The sequence below is a fragment of the Colobus angolensis genome, unplaced genomic scaffold (assembly GCF_000951035.1).
Source record: "Colobus angolensis palliatus isolate OR3802 unplaced genomic scaffold, Cang.pa_1.0 Scaffold87, whole genome shotgun sequence".
In the NCBI taxonomy this organism is placed as follows: Eukaryota; Metazoa; Chordata; class Mammalia; order Primates; family Cercopithecidae; genus Colobus; species Colobus angolensis.
Window position 1 is genome coordinate 2,618,404 of NW_012122598.1, and position 20,280 is coordinate 2,638,683.

At 46.1% G+C, this 20,280-nt stretch overlaps 1 protein-coding gene across 3 annotated transcripts; it reads left to right on the plus strand.

Moving 5' to 3' along the window:
* The first annotated feature begins 7,194 nt into the window (after positions 1 to 7,194).
* On the plus strand, positions 7,195 to 12,849 carry KRT1 (keratin 1, type II). Of its 3 annotated transcripts, XM_011930607.1 has the most exons (10): positions 7,198 to 7,614; positions 7,660 to 7,856; positions 8,862 to 9,076; positions 9,395 to 9,455; positions 9,873 to 9,968; positions 10,138 to 10,302; positions 10,434 to 10,559; positions 11,112 to 11,332; positions 11,863 to 11,897; positions 11,990 to 12,849. In XM_011930607.1, the coding sequence occupies exons 1-10, from the start codon at positions 7,251 to 7,253 to the stop codon at positions 12,391 to 12,393; spliced, it is 1,884 nt and encodes a 627-aa protein (XP_011785997.1). In that variant the 5' UTR covers positions 7,198 to 7,250; the 3' UTR covers positions 12,394 to 12,849. The 3 variants fall into 3 exon arrangements, with proteins under 3 accessions (XP_011785996.1, XP_011785995.1, XP_011785997.1); XM_011930606.1 differs by having other exon boundaries at positions 7,195 to 7,856; XM_011930605.1 differs by having other exon boundaries at positions 7,195 to 7,856; positions 11,863 to 11,893; positions 11,962 to 12,849.
* The last annotated feature ends 7,431 nt before the right edge of the window (positions 12,850 to 20,280 follow it).

Sequence of the window (20,280 nt, forward strand, 5' to 3'; positions counted from 1 at the left end):
TTTTCTGCCTGTCCCCTGACAGGCTTGCTGCCAGGATAGGTGAAATGGGGAGAAACTTCTCAGAGAGAATAGAGGGATGTGCTTGGGAACAGAGTGTCTTATCACTACGGGTTGATACGATGTTTGCAGTTAGCTGCCACATCCCCCACAAAGACTTCTGGAGGGGCGTGCCTGGGAACACAATGTTTTATTCATATGGGTTGCTGTCCTATTCCAATGAATCCCATATCCAAATTCCATCAATATTGCTTCAGGAAGCTACAACAAATTTGGCTCAATATAAGAAGCACCTTTCTATTGATCCTAACATGGGAGAGGCTACCTGGGGAGTGATCAAGTTTCAAGCAGAGATTGGCTAACCGTTTGGCAAGAGGTTGAGGGCGGGAGTGCAGATGGGTGGGGATACATGTATGAAGGTGTCTCACATCTTTGCTGTACTAAGAGTTCACGTGGCGGAGCCTGAGAAAAAAAATTCTACTCTCCGTGTTATATGGGAAGAATAAGGTCAGGTGCCAGCGAAAGCTAAAGTCACAGAGAGGCCAAGGGCCCTAGCCAGGATTGTAAAATGAGGCTAAGTTTTCTGGCAGCACAGGGTCTATTACAGGGTGTGAGTTTGATTGTCCCTGGGGTCATGCATGTGTGATACTCTGAGGGGATCCAGGTTGGCTCTGACAAAAAGCGCAAAGGTAAGGCCAACCACAGCTCACCTTTCCCATCCTCTCCTGAGAACAAGTTGGGATTGTCCCAGAAAATGTGGCCCTGATTTTTCTCTTCAGAATTCTTGATTTTGTCCAGTCATGGAGGCCTAGGGGACAGATAGAGGGAATCATGTGCCTGAATCCGAAGAATATTGGAATAGAGATTCCACAAGGAAGGGGCAGGAGAAATAAAGGACAGAGAGGAGAGAAGTTGGTCAAAGAAGTTATCTCAATGTCTAAATGAATAGTCTTAAGTTGAAGTTCAGGGCAAGAGGGAGTAACTCTAGCGACCTAAACAAGGAGGGCTAGCACTAAGACACTGAGGAGATTTCCTGAAACAGATAATATTTCCATCAGAGACAATAAGAAATCCCATCAGGAGAAAATGTCTCTCACTTTCAGCTCACCCCAGTGAAAACAATAAGCAATTCTATAAACCATGTAGGAAATGCCCACACATGCAATATCTCACCTGCGTCCCACCGTACCTGGGAGTGGGGAGACCAGGTGTAGGGGGTCTGAAGTCCTTCCAGGGACCACAGAGTTCTCCATCCCTGCCCTTGATCAATGCTATTCCCACAAGGCAGATACTCAGAGGGAGAGCCAAGCAGGCGCATTCATCAATCAAACCAAGAGGCTGGCAGGAGGGAGCAAGCACCTGGGTTGGTGAGAGTCCCAGGGAAAGGCCGCCAGCTACTCTTCGCTCTGAGAGGCAGGGTGGCAGGGTGGGGTACTCTGGAAATATAAATTTAATTCCACCAGCTTCTCATCCACAGAGATTTTGATCTGAGGACGTGGTGAACTGGAGGAGCAATCATTGACTCAATAAAATTCTAACTCCATCTGACCTTGGACAAGGTGTGCATTTCTGGGTTGGGAAAGTTCCTGGTCTAAGGAAGAGTCTCTTGAGAATGTCATCTCTTTTCAATTACCCAGCCCTTTGGCCCAGGATGCATCTTCAAATTAATGAGCCATTTGCTCATTAATTGGTCCCAGGGAAAAAAGTCCAACAAATTACTGGGCATTACCCTGAACTTGAAGGTGCCTCTTCAAGGTTTCTCTGGTTGTATCAGCTTTCCGATCAGTCTGGGAAACGGATATCTTCAGGTTGATCAATGCTGTGTTGCAGGGCTTGCTGGGAATTTGGGGTATTGGGAGGTTTTCTAGCATGGAGGACCGGATCCGAGTGGCCCAATCCCAAGCCTGGAAGGGCTTCCAAGGGGCTCTAAGTGTGCATTCCGGCCTCCAAGCCTGCCCCTGTGTGCTCAGCCCTCAGTGTTCGTGCTCTCGCTGCAAAGCAAGCACTCTGCAGCGAGGGCAAAGGCTCCTCACATCTGGCCCCAGCTCCCTCCAGCCTCAGGCGTGCCCAGCATCCCTTCTTCCACATGATGGCCCCTAGCTTTCCTAGGGCAGGTCCGTGGACTCCTTAAGGCTTTCTCTCACAAGATGAGGAAATGGACCCATGTCAAGAGCTTAAATGTCCTGTTCCAGCCCTTTCACTGTTTCCAGTAAAGCAGGGGCTTGTTCTAAAGTTTTTTCTTTTTTCTTTTTTTTTTCTGATTATTATATCAGCTTCTGGGTTCTCTCAAATGCAAGAGTGAGGGAAACATCTTTCCTTTTTTCCTTTTTTGAGATGGAGTCTCTCTCTGTTGCCCAGGCTGGAGTGCAGTGGCATGATCTTGGCTCACTGCAAGCTTCTGCCTCCTGGATTCACGCCGTTCTCCTGCCTCAGCCTCCAGAGTAGCTGGGACTACAGGCACCTGCCACCACACTGGGCTAATTTTTTTGTATTTTTAGTAGAGACTGGGTTTCACCATGTTAGCCAGGATGGTCTCGATCTCCTGGCCTCGTGATCTGCCCACCTCAGCCTCCCAAAGTGCTGGGATTATAGGTGTGAGCCACCACACCTGGCTCCTTTTCTCTTTATCTATCCTCTACCATGCTTCAGTTTCCCTGGAAGGTACATAGAGCCCCCTTTTTACAGAGGAAGGAAACTTAGGCTCAGAGATGGTCAGTAACCTGCCTAGAGAAGAGCAGAATCAGGAGCGGAGCACAGCCCAGGTCTGGCGGCCTCCATGGCACAGAGTAAGATGGGCCCCACCACCTCTCTCCTCCACGCTCATCTTTGTTTTCCTCCTTCCTGGCTTCTGCTCTGCTCCAGCCTTGCTAGTGAGTGACTCCTGCGGAACCTCCTTCTTTGCCGTCTGTCCTAAATAGGGCTGCCCCTCTGTTTGCACCTCTCCCTCCTACATAAGAAGCCTTGGCCCCTCCTCTGCTGCCTGGCTGCTTTTAACATCTCACCCTGCCTCCCCATTGTCTGTGATTTCTCTTCACTCCACCCAGGCCTCAGCTTTCCCCACTCCCCTGGGATTTCCCTGTCCCACGTCCCTGGTGGAGTCCCTCAGGGCTGGGTGGCTTGTCATTGCATGTCTCTCTTCACTCTTTTCTTGGTCCCATCCCACAAAAAGCTCTCAAAACATCACCACACCTGCTCCTGCCCATGCCCCACAGCGAGCCCCTGGCAGCCTCATCTCAATGATCAGTTCTGGGTTGGGTTGTGTGTGTAAATCCCTGGGTGGGGGTGTTTTGGTGCTCTGTAATCCAGCACCCCTGGGGTAACTCTCAAGTATAAGGGGACATGTGGGATGCTGGGAGGGCATCAAAAGAACACAGGGACTCAGTCTTGCTTTCAAAAGGCTTACAGAGCGATTGAAGGGCCAGGAAACACACAGCACATGCATGAAAATGAGCCAAGCAATGCATCAACATATACTGAGTCTGGCAGCAGCCGAGCTTGGAAAAAGAGACCAACAGAGCACTTGCCTGATGTGGATTGAGGAAAACTTCCTGTAGGAGATGGCATTTGCCTGCAAGGCCTGATGGACCAAAAACAGATTCAGGACCAAGTGTTCAGGAATTGAGATCTTTGGTGGCCCAGAGCTTGACTAAGGGTAGAGTTTTGTGGCAAGTTGCCGAGTCAACCAGAAGACCTTTCAGAGAAGAGAAGAGTAGAAGTGGGCTTGGAAGACAGAAAGGAACAGGGATGGAAAGGGAAGAAGAGGGTTGAACAGTCTGGGCAAAGCATGAGAGTGAAGGGGTCAAGGTGTGAGGCTGGGGGAGTGGGTGAGCAGGGCAAGATGTAGGAGGTGCGGGTGGTGTGAGCAGGCCAATGACAGAAGGAGCCCATACGATGCAGCGGGCTTGGACTCTGGAGTGAGGCAAGCGTGGCTTGTCAGTTACCTGCTGGATGACCTGGGGCACATATTTCAACCTCTATAAACCTAAGATGCCTTTTCTTTCAAATGGAGCTAAGAGCTCCCACCACACAGACTTTGTGTGGGATTTAAATGCAATGTGGTTCCTAACAACATAGTTGCTGCCTGTAGATGTTAGTGTCTCTTTCTCTCTTATTTTATCTTTATTTCGTAAATGCACAGTACATAAGTAAGCCAGGAGAGAGCGTGTGGCTCACACCTTTCCTGCATGTGGTTTTTCATATCCCACACACCCACCCTGATCCTGGGGACATCACAGGAGATGACGGGCCTGGTCTGGCAGCACTGCAGCTCCAGCTCTGTTGGGCTGCCTTGAAAGTGGGCAGTGGAAGAAGAATAGGAGTTTGATTCAGCGATGGGAAGAGTCTCAGGAATTGACTAATGACTTAGACTTTTTTTTTTTTTTTTTACTTTTTTGGGCCTGTGCTCTCACTTCTCTGTGAGGCAGGTTAGATGGTGTGACCTTTGAGGCCCCAGGGATGGGAGCATTCTGTAATTCTCTGTGTACTCGTTTACAGGGCCCAGTTCCACTTGCCTGTCTTTGAGCCTCTTCCCAGTTTAGGAGGAATATCACTTGAATTGAAATCAGAAAACCCAGGTTCTGGTCCCAGATGTGTCTTTTCCTAGCTGGAGCGTCTAGAGGAAGCCACTTATTCTCTGAGAATCAGTTTTCTGTTTCATGAAATGGGTTGAGAACAGTTAGACTGCCCAGTTCTCAGGGCTCTTGTGGGATGCTCTTTGTGTATGTGTTTGGTGGGGTGAGCTGTGCAAATGTAAGCTATGGTGAGGTTTACGGCACTTATTCCTTCTAGTCCTGCATTTCTCCCTTCTCACAGGAGCACCTGGAGTACGTTTTGCAGCTAAGTTGTCTACCAATTCCCTGACCATCCAAACCTTTGATTTTTCTGTGTGTCAGTTTCTTAGTTCAAAGATGGGAGTGTGGATCACTGCCAGGATCTGTTTTTGGCTGGCACACACATGCACACAAACATGTGTGCACACACATACTCACACCCCTCCAAAATGCTAGAAGGAATCGATGGTGCAGAACAATATGTCTCATGAGGGAGTATGCTGAACTAAAATAATTTTGATTGCCTGTCAGAAAATGATTAGGCAACAGTCATTACCATGTCAAGACTGTCCCAGTCTCCATTGTTTCTAACAAGACCTGAATTACTCATTCCCTAAAGAGATGGTTGGTTTAGCAGCCGAAGGATTTTAGTGCTAGGATAGAGTCCCAGATAGCAGTGCCATGGTGATGGCGAGGGAGCGGGGTAGCAGGGGAGTGGTGAGGGGCACTTTCTGGAGGAGGGTATAAGGCAAAAACTGTGGGAGGAGAAGAGGGACAAGGCTCAGTGTGAAGAGTGCAATGGAGAGGACAAACACAGCCAGCCTGATTCAGAGCCACAGAGCAATGGGACCAGATGATCTTCACAGACTCTCTTTCTCCCATAGATTTGGCATACCATAGTGGAGACTTCCCATGTACATCTATGGTTTGCCACTTACAGAATTGCTTGGAGCCAGGTGAAGTTAGAGCTGGTTTCTCCCCTTTGAGTCTTCAATTCTGTGTTTATGTGCAGGCCTGGAGACCATGCCAGGCTTCTAAGAAGTCTTCAAATGAAAGTCTGCGTGGGGTTCTGGTCTGTCCAGATCTCAGTGCCACTATTATCCACTGACATTGATCAAGTGCTGCTCTCCAGGAAGGCCCCTGAGGTTTCCTGGTCCATTGCAATGCATGCTGGGTGCTCTTGCACTTGGGTGGAAGTAAAATCTCCTCACTAAACTCTGCGCCACCAAAATCCCCTTCTCAGAGTGAATTGAAGAAACATTTTCCAAGTGCTTGCATGTGCCATGAGCCAAGGATTCAGAGTGATAAAACAGGCCTTCTGCCCTCAGAACTCTCTGTGGTGGGGTACTTCCTGTGCTGTCTGGCTTTACACACAGCAGGCAGAATGACTTGAATTCGGCTGCTGTGCTGTTGTACAACATGCTGTTTAGGATCTTAAACACGATAGCTAGGTATCCTTGCTTCAAATCCCAGCCACCCCACTTACCAACTGTGTAGACTTGGTCAGGTTGTTCAACCCTGTGTCTCAGTTTTCTCATTCTACAAATGGGGAGAAAAATGCCACTTATCTCAAAGTTGTGAAAATTAAGCAAGTTAATATGTATGTGCTACGTAGAACAGCGCCTGGTACATGGTCAGTTTTTGATACTGTCAGGTGTTATCATTATCATTATTATTACCTCCAGAAACAATTTAAACTTCTCAGATCAGGCTCTCTAGATACTTCTCATTGTCCTCCTTTCCAAATCTGCAATTATTTCTCCCTCTTTACAGTCCGTGTGAGGCTTAAATCACCCGTCAAGCCTCACCTCCACCCCTGTGCTTTACAAAATGTCCTAGAGCTTCTATCTACTCATCTCACTGCTCTGTGGGCTTTTTCACTCATGGGTGTTTGCATGCTATCCGTTGCCCCCTGTTTTCTGTTGCTGGTGTCTGTCTCCTGCTCCATCTTTGAAGAAAAGGAACAAGAAAAGTAACAACTGAGAAACAGAGAAAAAGAATTGTCTCTCCCTTCTGGTTCTTCCAGACCACCCACTCATCCATCTTGTTCAATGACAGCTTCTCTTCCTTTAATTAATCAACGTAGTATATTTATAAAGATCTTTATATTTATGAAAGATCTTTTAATTTTTTAGTTATTAAAGCCCTTACTCTTTGTCAGGGTGTAACTGAGTGAGCTCTGGAGTTTGGAAGGCAGATCTTAGAAATGGGCCAGAGAGCTCCTTCTGATATCCAAGCACAGGGAATTGCACCTGCTGTGCATGGTAAGACGGTGTGCTTGGTAGCTCACGAGGGCAAGGTGAGAATGGAAACTTTCATGCCTTTGTGATAGGGGTTATGAAATCCTACCCACAAACACCAGGAATCATATGTGGGGTCCTGTTTTCCCAAAGCCACAAACGCTTGAAGGAAGATCTTGTGTGATAAAATAATTACCACATGAACCAATCTTGCATGCACAGCAATTTTGAGAGCCCATCCTGGGAGCTAGGTGTGTAGTGTTTATCGTATTGTTGAGGCTCGTAAAAATCTTGTATGGCTGCAGGCAAGCCAAACCCTTGAGAGGCACTGCATCTCCGCTGACTCTGGAGGACCAAGCCCAATTGCTTCCCTGTATATAAGGGGAAGTCTCTATGCTTGGGGTAGAGGAGTGTTTAGCTCCTTCCCTTACTCTACCTTGCTCCTACTTTTCTCTAAGTCAACATGAGTCGGCAGTTTAGTTCCAGGTCTGGGTACCGAAGTGGAGGGGGCTTCAGCTCTGGCTCTGCTGGGATAGTCAACTACCACCGCAGGACCACCAGCAGCTCCACACGCCGCAGTGGAGGAGGTGGTGGGAGATTTTCAAGCTGTGGTGGTGGTGGTGGTGGTAGCTTTGGTGCTGGTGGTGGATTTGGAAGTCGGAGTCTTGTTAACCTTGGTGGCAGTAAAAGCATCTCCATAAGTGTGGCTAGAGGAGGTGGACGTAGTGGCTTTGGCGGTGGTTATGGTGGTGGTGGCTTTGGTGGCGGTGGCTTTGGTGGTGGTGGTTTTGGTGGTGGTGGCTTTGGTGGTGGTGGCATTGGGGGTGGTGGCTTTGGTGGTTTTGGCAGTGGTGGTGGTGGTTTTGGTGGAGGTGGCTTTGGGGGTGGTGGATATGGGGGTGGTTATGGGCCTGTCTGCCCCCCTGGTGGCATACAAGAAGTCACTATCAACCAGAGCCTTCTTCAGCCCCTCAATGTGGAGATTGACCCTGAGATCCAAAAAGTGAAGTCTCGAGAAAGGGAGCAAATCAAGTCACTCAACAACCAATTTGCCTCCTTCATTGACAAGGTGAGTTTCTCTGCTCAGTGCACTGGTAGGGCTGCTGCTGGTCCACTTGGGACTGGTGCAGTCAAAATACATGTAGGTTTGAACCTCAAGTTTCCATGTTTATATGGTTAAAAGGATGTTTTGTGGAATGGTCTCCTGGGAGATATGTTAGAAGCATGCTTGTGAATGGTGCTAATGACTCTCTCTTGGACAAAGGGTTCTGTGGTCTACCTAAAGATGGATCAGTGTGACATTAACATTTAAGTGTTTTTTATTCAGCTCTTGAGCTGAATTGGGACTCATATCTGTTGAATGAAGATAATAGAAATGGGGCTAACTGAACTTTCTAGGGTGCAAGTGAGAACCCTGGAAAGGTCTTCCTAACCATAGAAAGGGAGCTGAGTGTGAACATAGTATAGAGTATTATTGTAGCAGAAAATAAGTAGTAAGTCAGTGCCAAACATCTTTTGCTGTCAGAGGGGAGCTCTGCCTTATAATAATTTTACATTGGTACTGGATGAGGCTAGAGCTTTTTTACACTAATATCTCCAAAAATCAGTTCTAAAAAAACCCAGATAAACCATTTTTTAACTGTTTGCTTAATCATTGATAGTGCCAATCCAAGCTTATCCACAACAAATTTCAAATCCAGTTTTGAATTTTCCTGATATGCTTTTTGAAATGTGTGTGTGTCCTGGGGATGCAAACTAATTTTTATGGTAATACACCTCACAAAATTTTGGGAGGCAAATCTCTTAAATGTCATGCACCTATTTTGAAACATAATTGCAATAATTCTGTATGTGCTTTGCTATTGGTATTTGTTTAGTTACTCCCTTCCAAGCCCTCTCTGAATTAACGAGTTGGGTTTTGTTATGCAGATCATGCTAACTTGATCATCTTCTCCCTATTTATCTGTCATGGTCAGAAGATAGGAACTGAAGTTCTTTTCCAAATGAGGCACAGGCCTCCATGGCTATGGGACCCCTTTTCTGTATCAGGAGTAATGGGGTCTTGTGTTTTTAGGTGAGGTTCCTGGAGCAGCAGAACCAGGTACTGCAAACAAAATGGGAGCTGCTGCAGCAGGTAGATACCTCCACTAGAACCCATAATTTAGAGCCCTACTTTGAGTCATTCATCAACAATCTCAGAAGGAGAGTGGACCAACTGAAGAGCGATCAATCTCGGTTGGATTCAGAACTGAAGAACATGCAGGACATGGTGGAGGATTACCGGAACAAGTAAGGGACCCTGTCTGGGCAGTTCTTAATTCTTGCTCCAAAAGAGTTCCAGAAAGTGATAAGCTAAGATCATGAAGCAGTATGTAGCTATGTCTTTTCTTAGGTTAGAGGTACATCAATTTGGCATTTTCAGAAATCTTCATTTTCTCAGGAGATGGAAGTAGTTTAGTGGTTTTATTGATCAGTAGAAAGGAGTGGCCAATATGTCCTAGGTTCATAATAGAAAGGCAGTGATAGGCAATGCCACCCTTAGTCTAGAATGCTGGACTTCAGGTCTTACCCCCTCTGAATCTCCTAATTGTTTCTGCTTTCCTGCAGGTATGAGGATGAAATCAATAAGCGGACAAATGCAGAGAATGAATTTGTGACCATCAAGAAGGTGAGCAAATTCTGTACAATGGAACTCACATTTGAAATAAATAATGGAAGAGGGTCTCCAATTACTAAGCAGAAAGCAGCCATGATATGGAGAGCCAGGTAGTAGACCTGAGGAGTATCTGGAGTGGGGCTGTATTTTCACATCATCATGGACCTGGACTGATCCAGGCACTTGGCTTCTCCATATTTCTCAGCACCTTACATTGTAGGTGGAGAGGCAGGTTCTCAGCAAGCCAGGCGTACTACCTTGATGGTGCTATCTGCGGGTGGGGCAGTCAGGGAACTGTGATCTACCTGGGGTTAAAAAGGAGTGGAGTAGACCCAAAGCTCCTTTTTTGCTTAGAGAATCCCCTTACAGGTAATGAGAGGGAGCTGCCCTGGAGAGAATGTGCCTTCATGATGCCCTTTGTTCCTCTAGGATGTGGATAGTGCTTATATGACCAAGGTGGACCTTCAGGCCAAACTTGACAACTTGCAGCAGGAAATTGACTTCCTTACAGCACTCTACCAAGCAGTAAGTCTTCCAGTTTCAACCAAGTTTTTCTAAATGGAGAGTTTTTAACCCTGAATCCACCACGATTCAGAAGAATAGATATTTATCTTTTATCTTCTGACTGCTTTCTCTGTCTAAGTTGTTTTTTGTTTCTGTGTTGTAAGAGTCACTAACCTATTATGTCTTGCAGGAGTTGTCTCAGATGCAGACTCAAATCAGTGAAACTAATGTCATCCTCTCTATGGACAACAACCGCAGTCTCGACCTGGACAGCATCATTGCTGAGGTCAAGGCCCAGTATGAGGAGATTGCCCAGAAGAGCAAAGCTGAGGCCGAGTCCTTGTACCAGAGCAAGGTGAGTGGGCTGAAGGCCTAGCCAGTTTCCCTGAAATGGCTTGTCTTGCTATCCTGTGTTATCTCATGTCTGTGTGTCTGTGCCATGCTGAGTTCTGCCCACATTTAACAAATGCTATCTCCCATCTTTAGTATGAAGAGCTGCAGATCACTGCTGGCAGACATGGGGACAGTGTGAAAAATTCAAAGATGGAAATTTCTGAGCTGAATCGTGTGATCCAGAGACTTAGATCTGAAATCGACAATGTCAAGAAGCAGGTATGTGCTTCCTCCTTCTAGCACTCAGCTGTATGGAATGGGGATAACCCTCAGGTAAACGGCGAGTGCTTTCCTAGTTTTGAATCTTGCAATTCATACCGAGGCTACATTATTATCCCTGGTTCCTTTTGTGACTATACTAGTTTCCAGAATGCAGCCATCATGCTGGGTTCTCTTTAGGGAAATCTGTGAGAATGGCCTAATAGAGAAAGATGGGATGGTCAATGTGAGCGATCTAGCCTATGACCCAAAGTGGACTTAAGAGTTGGGGAGTGAGAGGAAGTGCAGCCAGGAGGTTTTAGAGTAGGTGTTTAGAAGAACGTCAAGTCTGTAAGGGTTGTAGGAGCCTTATTCAGGGCCAAGAGAGGCTGTTGAGTTACCCCTAAGGTCTTTTAAGGAAGTCAACATGGTGATGCATTATCCCGTGTGATATGACTTAAGGCCATGTGGTTCTGTTGGACTCATTATTGGCCTCACTGGAGTGGGGAGACCTGGGATGAGGAGGCCACAGGGGAAATGCATATTATGAGAGGATGTCATATTCTTTTTTAGATCGCCAACTTGCAGCAGTCCATCAGTGATGCAGAGCAGCGTGGCGAGAATGCCCTCAAGGATGCCAAGAACAAGCTGAACGACCTGGAGGATGCCCTGCAGCAGGCCAAGGAAGACCTGGCCCGCCTGCTGCGCGACTACCAGGAGCTGATGAACACCAAGCTGGCCCTGGATCTGGAGATTGCCACCTACAGGACCCTCCTGGAGGGAGAGGAAAGCAGGTGAGGAAGGGATGCTGGGAGTCGAAGTTCTTCTCATGGTCTTCCTTCCTTGCAAGCTGACTGTTGTTGAAGACGCAGCCATCTGATTGCAGCTTGTCCTGGGTATGGGGAAATGAAAAGTACATGGAGCAGGAAGAAAGACCTAGTTTTACTTTGGGAGCTGGAGTTCCAAGCTGTTTATTTTTTTCTTCTAGGGCTGTAACATACCTAGAAAGAGCTTTGAGGTGGAGCAAATTATTCTATATCTGGGTTGCCTCAGATAGCAGCTGGCCTAAAGTCAGCACCTTTAGAGGGGGCCTTCATTGGCTGCAAGGCTCTTGTCTCATTTATATGAGAATTTCTCCCTGTTTGGCTCTTGCTGAGAAAAATGACAGGTTTGGGAGGCCTGAGGGGACTGGGTTAAGTTTCAGATCAGGTGCACTGGAGCAGCCCCAGACTGGGAGAGTCTTCAAGGTGGCGGAGCGGGAGGAATGGGGAAGGGGTTTGTGAAGCTGGAGTGTCCTGAGGAATTTTTTTCTTTTCTTCTACAGGATGTCTGGAGAATGTGCTCCGAACGTGAGTGTGTGTAAGTCCAAGCCGATTTCTTAGGGGCATGTGCAAACTTTGTTGGGTTGGAAAGGGAGTTGAAGTTGAAAATAACTGAGCTTCCTCTTGCAGCTGTGAACACAAGTCACACCACCATCAGTGGAGGTGGCGGCCGAGGAGGTGGCGGCGGGGGCTACGGCTCTGGAGGTGGCAGCTATGGCTCCGGAGGTGGGAGCTATGGTTCTGGAGGTGGCGGCGGCGGCGGCCGTGGCAGCTATGGCTCCGGAGGTGGCAGCTACGGCTCCGGAGGTGGCGGCGGCGGCCATGGCAGCTATGGCTCCGGAAGCAGCAGTGGGGGCTACAGAGGCGGCTCTGGAGGAGGTGGCGGCGGCAGCTCGGGCGGCCGGGGCTCTGGCGGCGGGAGCTCGGGAGGCTCCATAGGCGGCCGGGGATCCAGCTCTGGGGGTGTCAAGTCCTCTGGTGGCAGTTCCAGCGTGAAGTTTGTTTCTACCACTTACTCCGGAGTAACCAGATAAAGAGATGCCCTCTGTTTCGTTAGCTCTAGTTCTCCCCAGCATCACTAACAAATATGCTTGGCAAGACCAAGGTCAATTTGTCCCAGCCTTACTGGAGAAAAGAGCTATGGTTAGTTACACTAGCTCATCCTATTCCCCCAGCTCTTTCTTTTCTGCTGTTTCCCAATGAAGTTTTCAGATCAGTGGCAGTCTCAGTCCCCTGGCTATGACCCTGCTTTGTGCTTTCCCTGAGAAACAGTTCAGCAGTGACTACCACCCACGTGACATTTCAAAGCACCTTCTTAAGCCAGCCAGAGCAGGACCAGTTAGATCCAGGGTGTGGACAGCTCCTTAGCATCTTATCTCTGTGCTGTTTTGGTTTTGTACATAAGGTGTTAGCAAGTTGTTTTTCTTTTGTGGAGAGGTCTTAAACTCCCCGTTTCCTTGTTTTGCTGCAATAAACTGCATTTGAAATTCTCCATGTGTCTCAATCTCCCTTGTTTACGGCACTGTCTAACCTGGATGGGTGTTTTGTGAGGTAAAAGAAGACACTAGAGCCACATGGCATATGGGAGAGTCATGCACACAAACATGAGAAAAATGCAGAGGTCAACCAGGCAACATTTCACCAGATTGGAATCACAGAGAGAGAGCAAGCACTTTCCCAGATGGTGGGGACGTCATGGAGAAATGCAGAGACTGGGTGGCAGATTTTATTCATTTGAGAAGGCTTTATTGAAAAGGGCAGTGAGCAAGCAGGTTGGGAGGGAGAGGTGTGGCATTGAGAAGAAGGGAGAATATGGCATGAAAAAGTAATTCTTCACATAGAACAGCCAGTAAGGAGGGGCGTGAGTAATATAGGGTCAGCAGTTACTGCAGCCAGAATACAGACTTTGGCTTGGGGAGTTCAAGAACTATGAGTGGTAATAGAGAGTTGGATTTTCCATTTCCCTTCTCTTTTTGTGCTGTCATCCAAAGCTCTGCCTAATCTAAGAAGTTCCCTTGTTGACACATATCTCATACTTGTAAAGTAGTGCAAGAGGATAGCATAGTGGCCAGAATCATGGGCAGTTGAACTCAGATATGCTTGGGTTTGAATCTTACCATCACCATTTACTGGTTCTGTAATACAGTGCAAGTTACAGACATCTCCACACCTCAGTTTTAGTATCTCTAAATTGGGGATGATAATGCCTTCCTTGTGGGAATAGTGTGAGGATTGAATAAGATGAATACACATAGCTGAGCACATAGTAAGCACTCAATAAGTGCCAGTTTTAATGATAATGGTGATGATGAGGATGTAACATTGCTTGTTGGACTCCATACAGCTCAGTAGATGCTTGCTCAAAGAAACAAGTTACCATCAATTTTGTAATGGTTCTATGACATGAAAAAAGCAGTCAAATTCTCTGAGGATCAATTTCCTTAGCTTCCAATTAGGAAAAGCCTTCCTAGCTCCAGAGTCCCACAGGGCTAATGGAATAAGGAGAGAATAGATCACACATGTATTATGGGAACACAACTCAGGTGAGCTCTATTCTTCCTTCTCAGTTATCCCTTCTGTAGGGACCTCAGTGTCCCCTGCTGTCTTTCTATGTCCTGACCGGGAAACACAGAGTGCCTTGGCTACTCCATCATTTGGCCAGCTGCATGTTTTCCTCTGCAGACTTGAAGCAAAGCTGGGTCTTGGACATTCTCAGGCACTGACAAAGCTGTTTAGTTGTTGCTAGGAAACACTAGGAAAGAGCCCTTTTGTTGAACACATAGAAACTAGCTTTCGCTCTGAGCCAAATTTCTTAAACTCTTCTATGAAATTCCATAACCTGACTCCTTAACTGCAGACATACCCAGCTAGAACATCCCTCATCTCCCTGTCCACTGTGAGAATGCTGCACTTCACTCTGAAAGTTTGGTCCCCCTTTTAAATACTGCACACTGATCACCCTGGCGTTTAGTGCTTTGTTTTTTGGAATCCCACCTGGCTCCATTTTGGGGTGGTTTGGGGCACTTCCTCATGGATATCTCAACTGCTGTCACTGTCAGAATGAGTCCAGCAGTGGTTTGGCTGGATGAAACACCTTCACCACATCCATTTCCATTTGGACTGATGTGAGAATTTGAAAAGCACTATGGTGGAGTAGAAAGAACAAGGAACTGTACTATTTAAAGGGCAGGTAAAGAAAAGGCTTCTATAGCCTATAGGATGTGTGGATCTTTGGATGTGACTTGGCCATCCTGAGCCTAAGTTGTCTTGAGGGGAAATGGCGATGAGAATATTTGCCTCTAGACATCAAGAGGAAAAGAAATATAGTGTGAAAACATTTGTGAATTGTGAATGTGTTATATACAGAAGTAGCTGAAAGAATTAAAAGGGAGTGACAAAAAAGTAAAAGGCAGCTGGCTGCTCAGGGCCTCCATGGAGGGAAGTACCTTGATGTGGTCACTGTGGCTCAGTGACAGCTCTGCAGGGACAGGAAATTGATTTGTTAGTGCACTCGAAGTTGAATCTGCTCCTGAGTACTGATTTATGGGAACCAAACACACAAGAGATGATGGGTGAGTCAACCAGAAAGTCCATGCATTAGCTTGTGGGGAAACACATACTTTCAATGACTGAAATACCATCCTGTAATCAAGAGATCTGGGAAACTAAAGTAGTCACAAGAGCTGGCTTGATCTGTGGATTTAGAACAATGAGAGTTAGGTGGCCTTGAGGGAGATGATTCACTCTCTTCCACAGAAGAGCTGACCTCTGGGGTCAACAGATATAGCACCTCTCTCCCAGGGACGCTACTGAATGAACACTGACGTGTTCTTATACTTTGGCCCACATTTTCTAGATTTTTTCTTAAGTTACAACTTTGTTTAGTCACATTTCAGTACTGGGAATATTCCTGTTTATCCTGTTTGGACTCAAGCTTTTATGGTAAGGTCATGAAACAGAGAAAAATACAATTTGCAGGGAAACTTACCAAGGCTTGTAAGGTTACAAGGATTAAATGAAAACCCTGTGTAAGTCAGTATATAGTGAAGAAGTAAATTGAGTTAGACTAAACGCCAAAATGCACCCATATTAGAAAGACGATAAAGGAAGACTCTGGATTCAGTTCTGTTCAAAAAACATTTTCTGCACAATTTCTTTGTATGAGGAACTGGGCGTTGGGGAGACAATCATGAGTGAGATGTGGTTCTTGCTTTCAGAGAGCCTAGAGACCTGGGTGGTAGCAATGGTAGAGATACATACAAGACACAGAAATAGATATGCAGGAGTATAGATGACTGAAAGTAATGCTTGGCAGGGCTTTAAAGAATGAATCAGAGTTTTTCAGGCAGATGAGGATATTCAAGGCAGAGGGAATCATATAGATAAGGACATGGAAGAGTGAAATTTCATGAAGTAATTGAACATCTGAAGAAGCATGGAATTAGTGACAAGAAATGATGTGGAAAAGATATCCAGATCCAATCAAGAAGGGCCTTATAGGCATCCTGTGGAGTCTGGACTTTGACTTCTGGGTCAGAGGTTCTCAGATGGGGTTTTCATACCTATTGACTTATTAGACCTACTATGTACTGGTCCATTGGAAGGGAAAGGGGGTGTCTTACTGCTAGTGGAGTAGGAATTGAGTATGGACCACAGCTTGTCTTGTTTCCAAGTATCCCCTAAGAAATCTGGTCTGCTGATGGGAGATCTATTTATGGAAGTGCCTTTTTCCCTCAGGAATTTTATGTCTGAAACAGTTGTCATCGGTGAGGAGGAACTGGTAAAAGGACTTAATAAGAGAGCGTCATGGTCAGATTGGTGTTTTGGAAAAATCAGCCAGGGCAGATCGGAGAGGTCCATATTGGAGGCAGGAAAACTTAGGAGACTATTGCAAAGGAGAAGACAAAAGACGATAGGGACTTGCACTTTAATTCCAGGCGTTAGAGGTAGTAGAAGGTCAGAAATGACAATATGCATTACAGGGATAGTTAGCTGCCATATCATTAGGACTTGGTGACAGATTGGATGAGGATGCGGTGGGGTGAGGCAAAGAGGAGAGTCCACATTCCTGGTCTGGGTAGTAACAAAGAATCCAGCAAGAGGGCTTGTGGGGAAAGATGCTGAGTTACGTAGCAAGTACATCTGCTCTATCCACGTAATGAATGGGGCTAAAGGTGTAAACCAAAGAGCCATCAGCATTTGGAGGGTAGAATAAATCATCAGATAACTCAGGAAGAAGGAGCAGAAGGAGAACTACTGATACTCCCTGGAAGGAAAACCAGAAGTAAATGGGAGAAACTTGCTCAAATGGACAAAGTTTAACAGACATGAAGCTGGTCAGAATTCCTCAGGGGCCATCCACCAAAGCTGCTGAGATCCCCAGATCTAGTGATACTTCCCCAAACCTTAGACTGTACTCTTTCATCCCTAGGTAGTCTAGTGTGTGTTTGATGCTTGGTGCTTATCCTGGTAACAATACTTAGCAGGAGGGCAATCTACAAGGGCAAACGTGGGGTTAAAGTTCTCCTGTCTCCTGCCATGAGTTCCCTTTCTCTGTGGCAACCACTCCCCTCACTTTCTTGGGTGTCCTTCAAAAGGTATCTATGAACATGCAAGCAAAAATGTACATATACATTAATTCTCTTTTCACAGATATCTTGCTACTCTGGCCTTCCCACCACAGCCAACTTGATCATCTTCACCCGGATGGGATTTAAATTACATATTCTTCAGCAGATAGGCCTTTTGGAGTCTGACTGTGGCTTCTGTCCATACATTACAAACTATGACCCAATTCCTGGATTTTTCTTTTCCTTTTTTCTTTTTTTCTTTTTTGAGACAAAGTCTCGCTCTTGTCACCTAGGCTGGAGTGCAATGGCGCGATCTCAGCTCACTGCAACCCCCGCCTCCTGGGTTTAAGTGATTCTCCTGCCTCAGCCTCCCAAGTAGCTAGGATTACAGGCACCTGCCACCATGCCTGGCTAATTTTTGTATTTTTAGTAGAGGCAGGGTTTCACCATATTGGCGAGGCTAGTCATGAACTCCTGACCTCAGGTGATCCACCCACCTCGGCCTCTCAAAGTGCTGGGATTACAGGGGTGAGCCCCCAAACCTGACCATTTCCTGCATTTTGTCCTTACTTTAAGATATCTGCAGGCACCTCTTCCCCCTGGGTCTAGATCCATGTGCCTCCCCAATAGCAGCATAGTTAGAAGGACAGAATCTCACCTTCAGCTGGTTGGTCAGTGCAGTCATGGGGCTCCCTCTGGGCCATGCTTCTTTGTTGAATGGCCCCAACATTGCAGCCATCAATTCAGTGGCTAGGCTTCCTTCCATAACTGTGTGGCTCTTACACAGCCACATCTCTAACAGAGCTTGGGGATTCATCTAATTCTAGAGAGAACAGACTTCCCACCTTTTCTCATTCCCACACACTAACTGCCTTCTCTCCAACAACTCCAGGCCTAAGACAGCCAGTGAGAGTCCGTGGAGAACAGCAGAATCCAGCAGTTCTCTCTGAACCCCTTGCCTCTCAGATCGTAATCCTAGTTCAGCCCAAATCTGCTATCCCAACTCCTTCCCATGGGAAATCTTCACTGGCCCCAGGGGCTGTTCTCTAACACTTTGGGAGAGAGAATTCCAAATGATGGTCTTGAGCTGGAGCCTGCAGTATTCTTGGGATTTTAGGAGGTACAGGAAAGACTTCATTGGAATGGGGACCTTCTGTTTGTCCTTCGGAGGGACCATGAGGAAGTCTCACAAAACTGCCCAGTTCTATCAAAAACTGGTGTGAAAATTTTAACAGGGACTTTATGGATATTGATAAAACTTTCTTTTGAAAAGAATATTCTTTATTTAGATTAGCAGTTCTAAAGGTATCAGTTTCATTGTCTCTTGTCTTATAGCAAAAATTAAAGTAACACCCTTTACTGTTAGGAAGAGAAAGGAAAGCATAGTTATATTGTGATAACACATAATTTTAAAAAATCCCCACTGTAATATAAAGGAGACAGAAAAGGAAAAAAAGGTATAATATCACATTATATTTCAACCTGTAAGATCTTAGGCGGAACTGCAGTGGAAGACATAATGAAGCAGTCAGACGTTCGTGCCTATAGGTAAAATCACCATGCATTAAACCAGCTACAAATGCAGGTGGATGTAGGATGTCTGTGGACAACTTAAAAATTCTGGTAGTTTTGACACTGATGACACAATTTTCCAAAAAAGATAAAAAACAAAATAAAACAAAAGCAAACAAACAAAAAACTCCTGTAAGCTTCTGACGAAAAGAAATATGATCTCTCTATTTATACAGCAGTTGTATTTCTCAACCACTCAGTGTACCTGAAAACTGTGCTGAAACTCTGCATCTGTATGTGATACAGAGTTGGGTTCTGGGTTCAACCATTATACATTATGGGGCACTTGAAAGCTGGGCAGGAGGCCTAGCATAATCTGGATTCTGATCATTAAATGCCAGTCATATCTCCCCATGTCACAGTGACAAGCAAAAAAAAAAAAAGAAAAAAAATGCATCCGCAGATTTCTAAAAGATTTCTAGACAATATTGCTGCTTTAGGACTTTTTTGTGGCTGGGGACATTTTTAGAGCATCCAGGGAGAATAGGCACCTATTTTCAACTGTACTTGTTTGTATATGTGTTTGTGTGTGTGTGCGTGTGTGTGTGTTGTGGGGAAGGGTTGTGGAAAGCACATGTTTCCACCTGAGAGTAGATTATGTGGACCCCTGAACTGTGTAACTAGTTCTCCATTAATTTCAGTTTTATTTGCCATTAAAGTAACTTATTCTCTTTTTTTTTCTTAAAAAGAGAGGGGGGCATCAATAACAGAACGCAGGGACCATTATGCCTGAGGATTAGACAATGAAAGGGCAATCAGTTGAGTCCAAAGGAGTCATCAATGAGGATGAGAGAAGTGAGAGAGCATAGTGTCTTGTAAACCAAGAGGCCAGCCCATTTCCATCAGCAGCCAGAAGGAGAAGTCAATGTGAATCGTGGAGGAGCTACAAGTTGAGACGAGTCTAGAAATAGGGACCAGATTTGGGTAGGTGACAGGGAGGAAGTGTCACTATAGGCCCCTTTCCTGGTGAAGGGCGCATGGATAAGTCTGACTACAATTAGAGGCCAAAAACATGGTCTCTAAAATTGTCCAGTGGTCTGGAGCCTTGTGCTGGGTGAAAGGGAGAGTAAAGATGCCCACAAGACGTCTGGGTGGTGCCAGCAAATTTATTTGTTTGTTGAAAGGTTGGATCCTCAGGATGCCCTGGGATGCTCTGTGTCACTGTGTTTGCTCCTCCCATATCTGCTGGAGGGAACCTGACACTCCCTGCCAATCCATTATCAGAAAAATGGTGCAATGTTAGTCAACTTGCAACCTTCCCGAGTTCATGTGGGTTTATCCCCACCCCTCCCAGGTGCCCACGCCCGGTTTCCAATCTGTCAATAGGCCCTGCGTATTCTCTCTAGTCAGTATGGAGTGTCCTCTGCTGGTACAAAGGCTCCTCTACACACAATGATGGTATCTGTGATGGTCACCACAATACAGTCGCTCCCAGGGAGGGTGAGGATGAAGATTACATCATTCAGATATTTCAGAAAGCTTTCTGGGAGTAATAGAAAAAAAAAGACTTCTCTTGATTCTGTTCACAAGTTGTAAAGATGTAAGGAAGCAGCTAAATCCTTCCTGATACAAAGAATCTTTGATCGTGGGAGAAAGCTCTTGTCCCTGGGTGTTGAGCTCAGTCCTGAGCATCTTAGAAGTTCAAGTGACCCACTGAAAGGTTAATGTGAGCACAGAGTCAAGAACTAGAGCAGAGAAGGGACTGGAAAGAAGATCAAGGAAGATGGCTGAGGGTGGGGTGTGATGATTTCTTCCTTCCCTCCCTCCCTCCCTCCCTCC

Bases quoted from the DNA above. Each gene is read 5' to 3' on its own strand.
- KRT1 (XM_011930605.1), top strand. From the start codon at position 7,251: ATGAGTCGGCAGTTTAGTTCCAGGTCTGGGTACCGAAGTGGAGGGGGC. The intron at 9,077-9,394 runs GTAAGGGACCCT...GCTTTCCTGCAG, and splicing joins GTGGAGGATTACCGGAACAA to GTATGAGGATGAAATCAATA. The intron at 11,333-11,862 runs GTGAGGAAGGGA...TTTCTTCTACAG, and splicing joins CTGGAGGGAGAGGAAAGCAG to GATGTCTGGAGAATGTGCTC.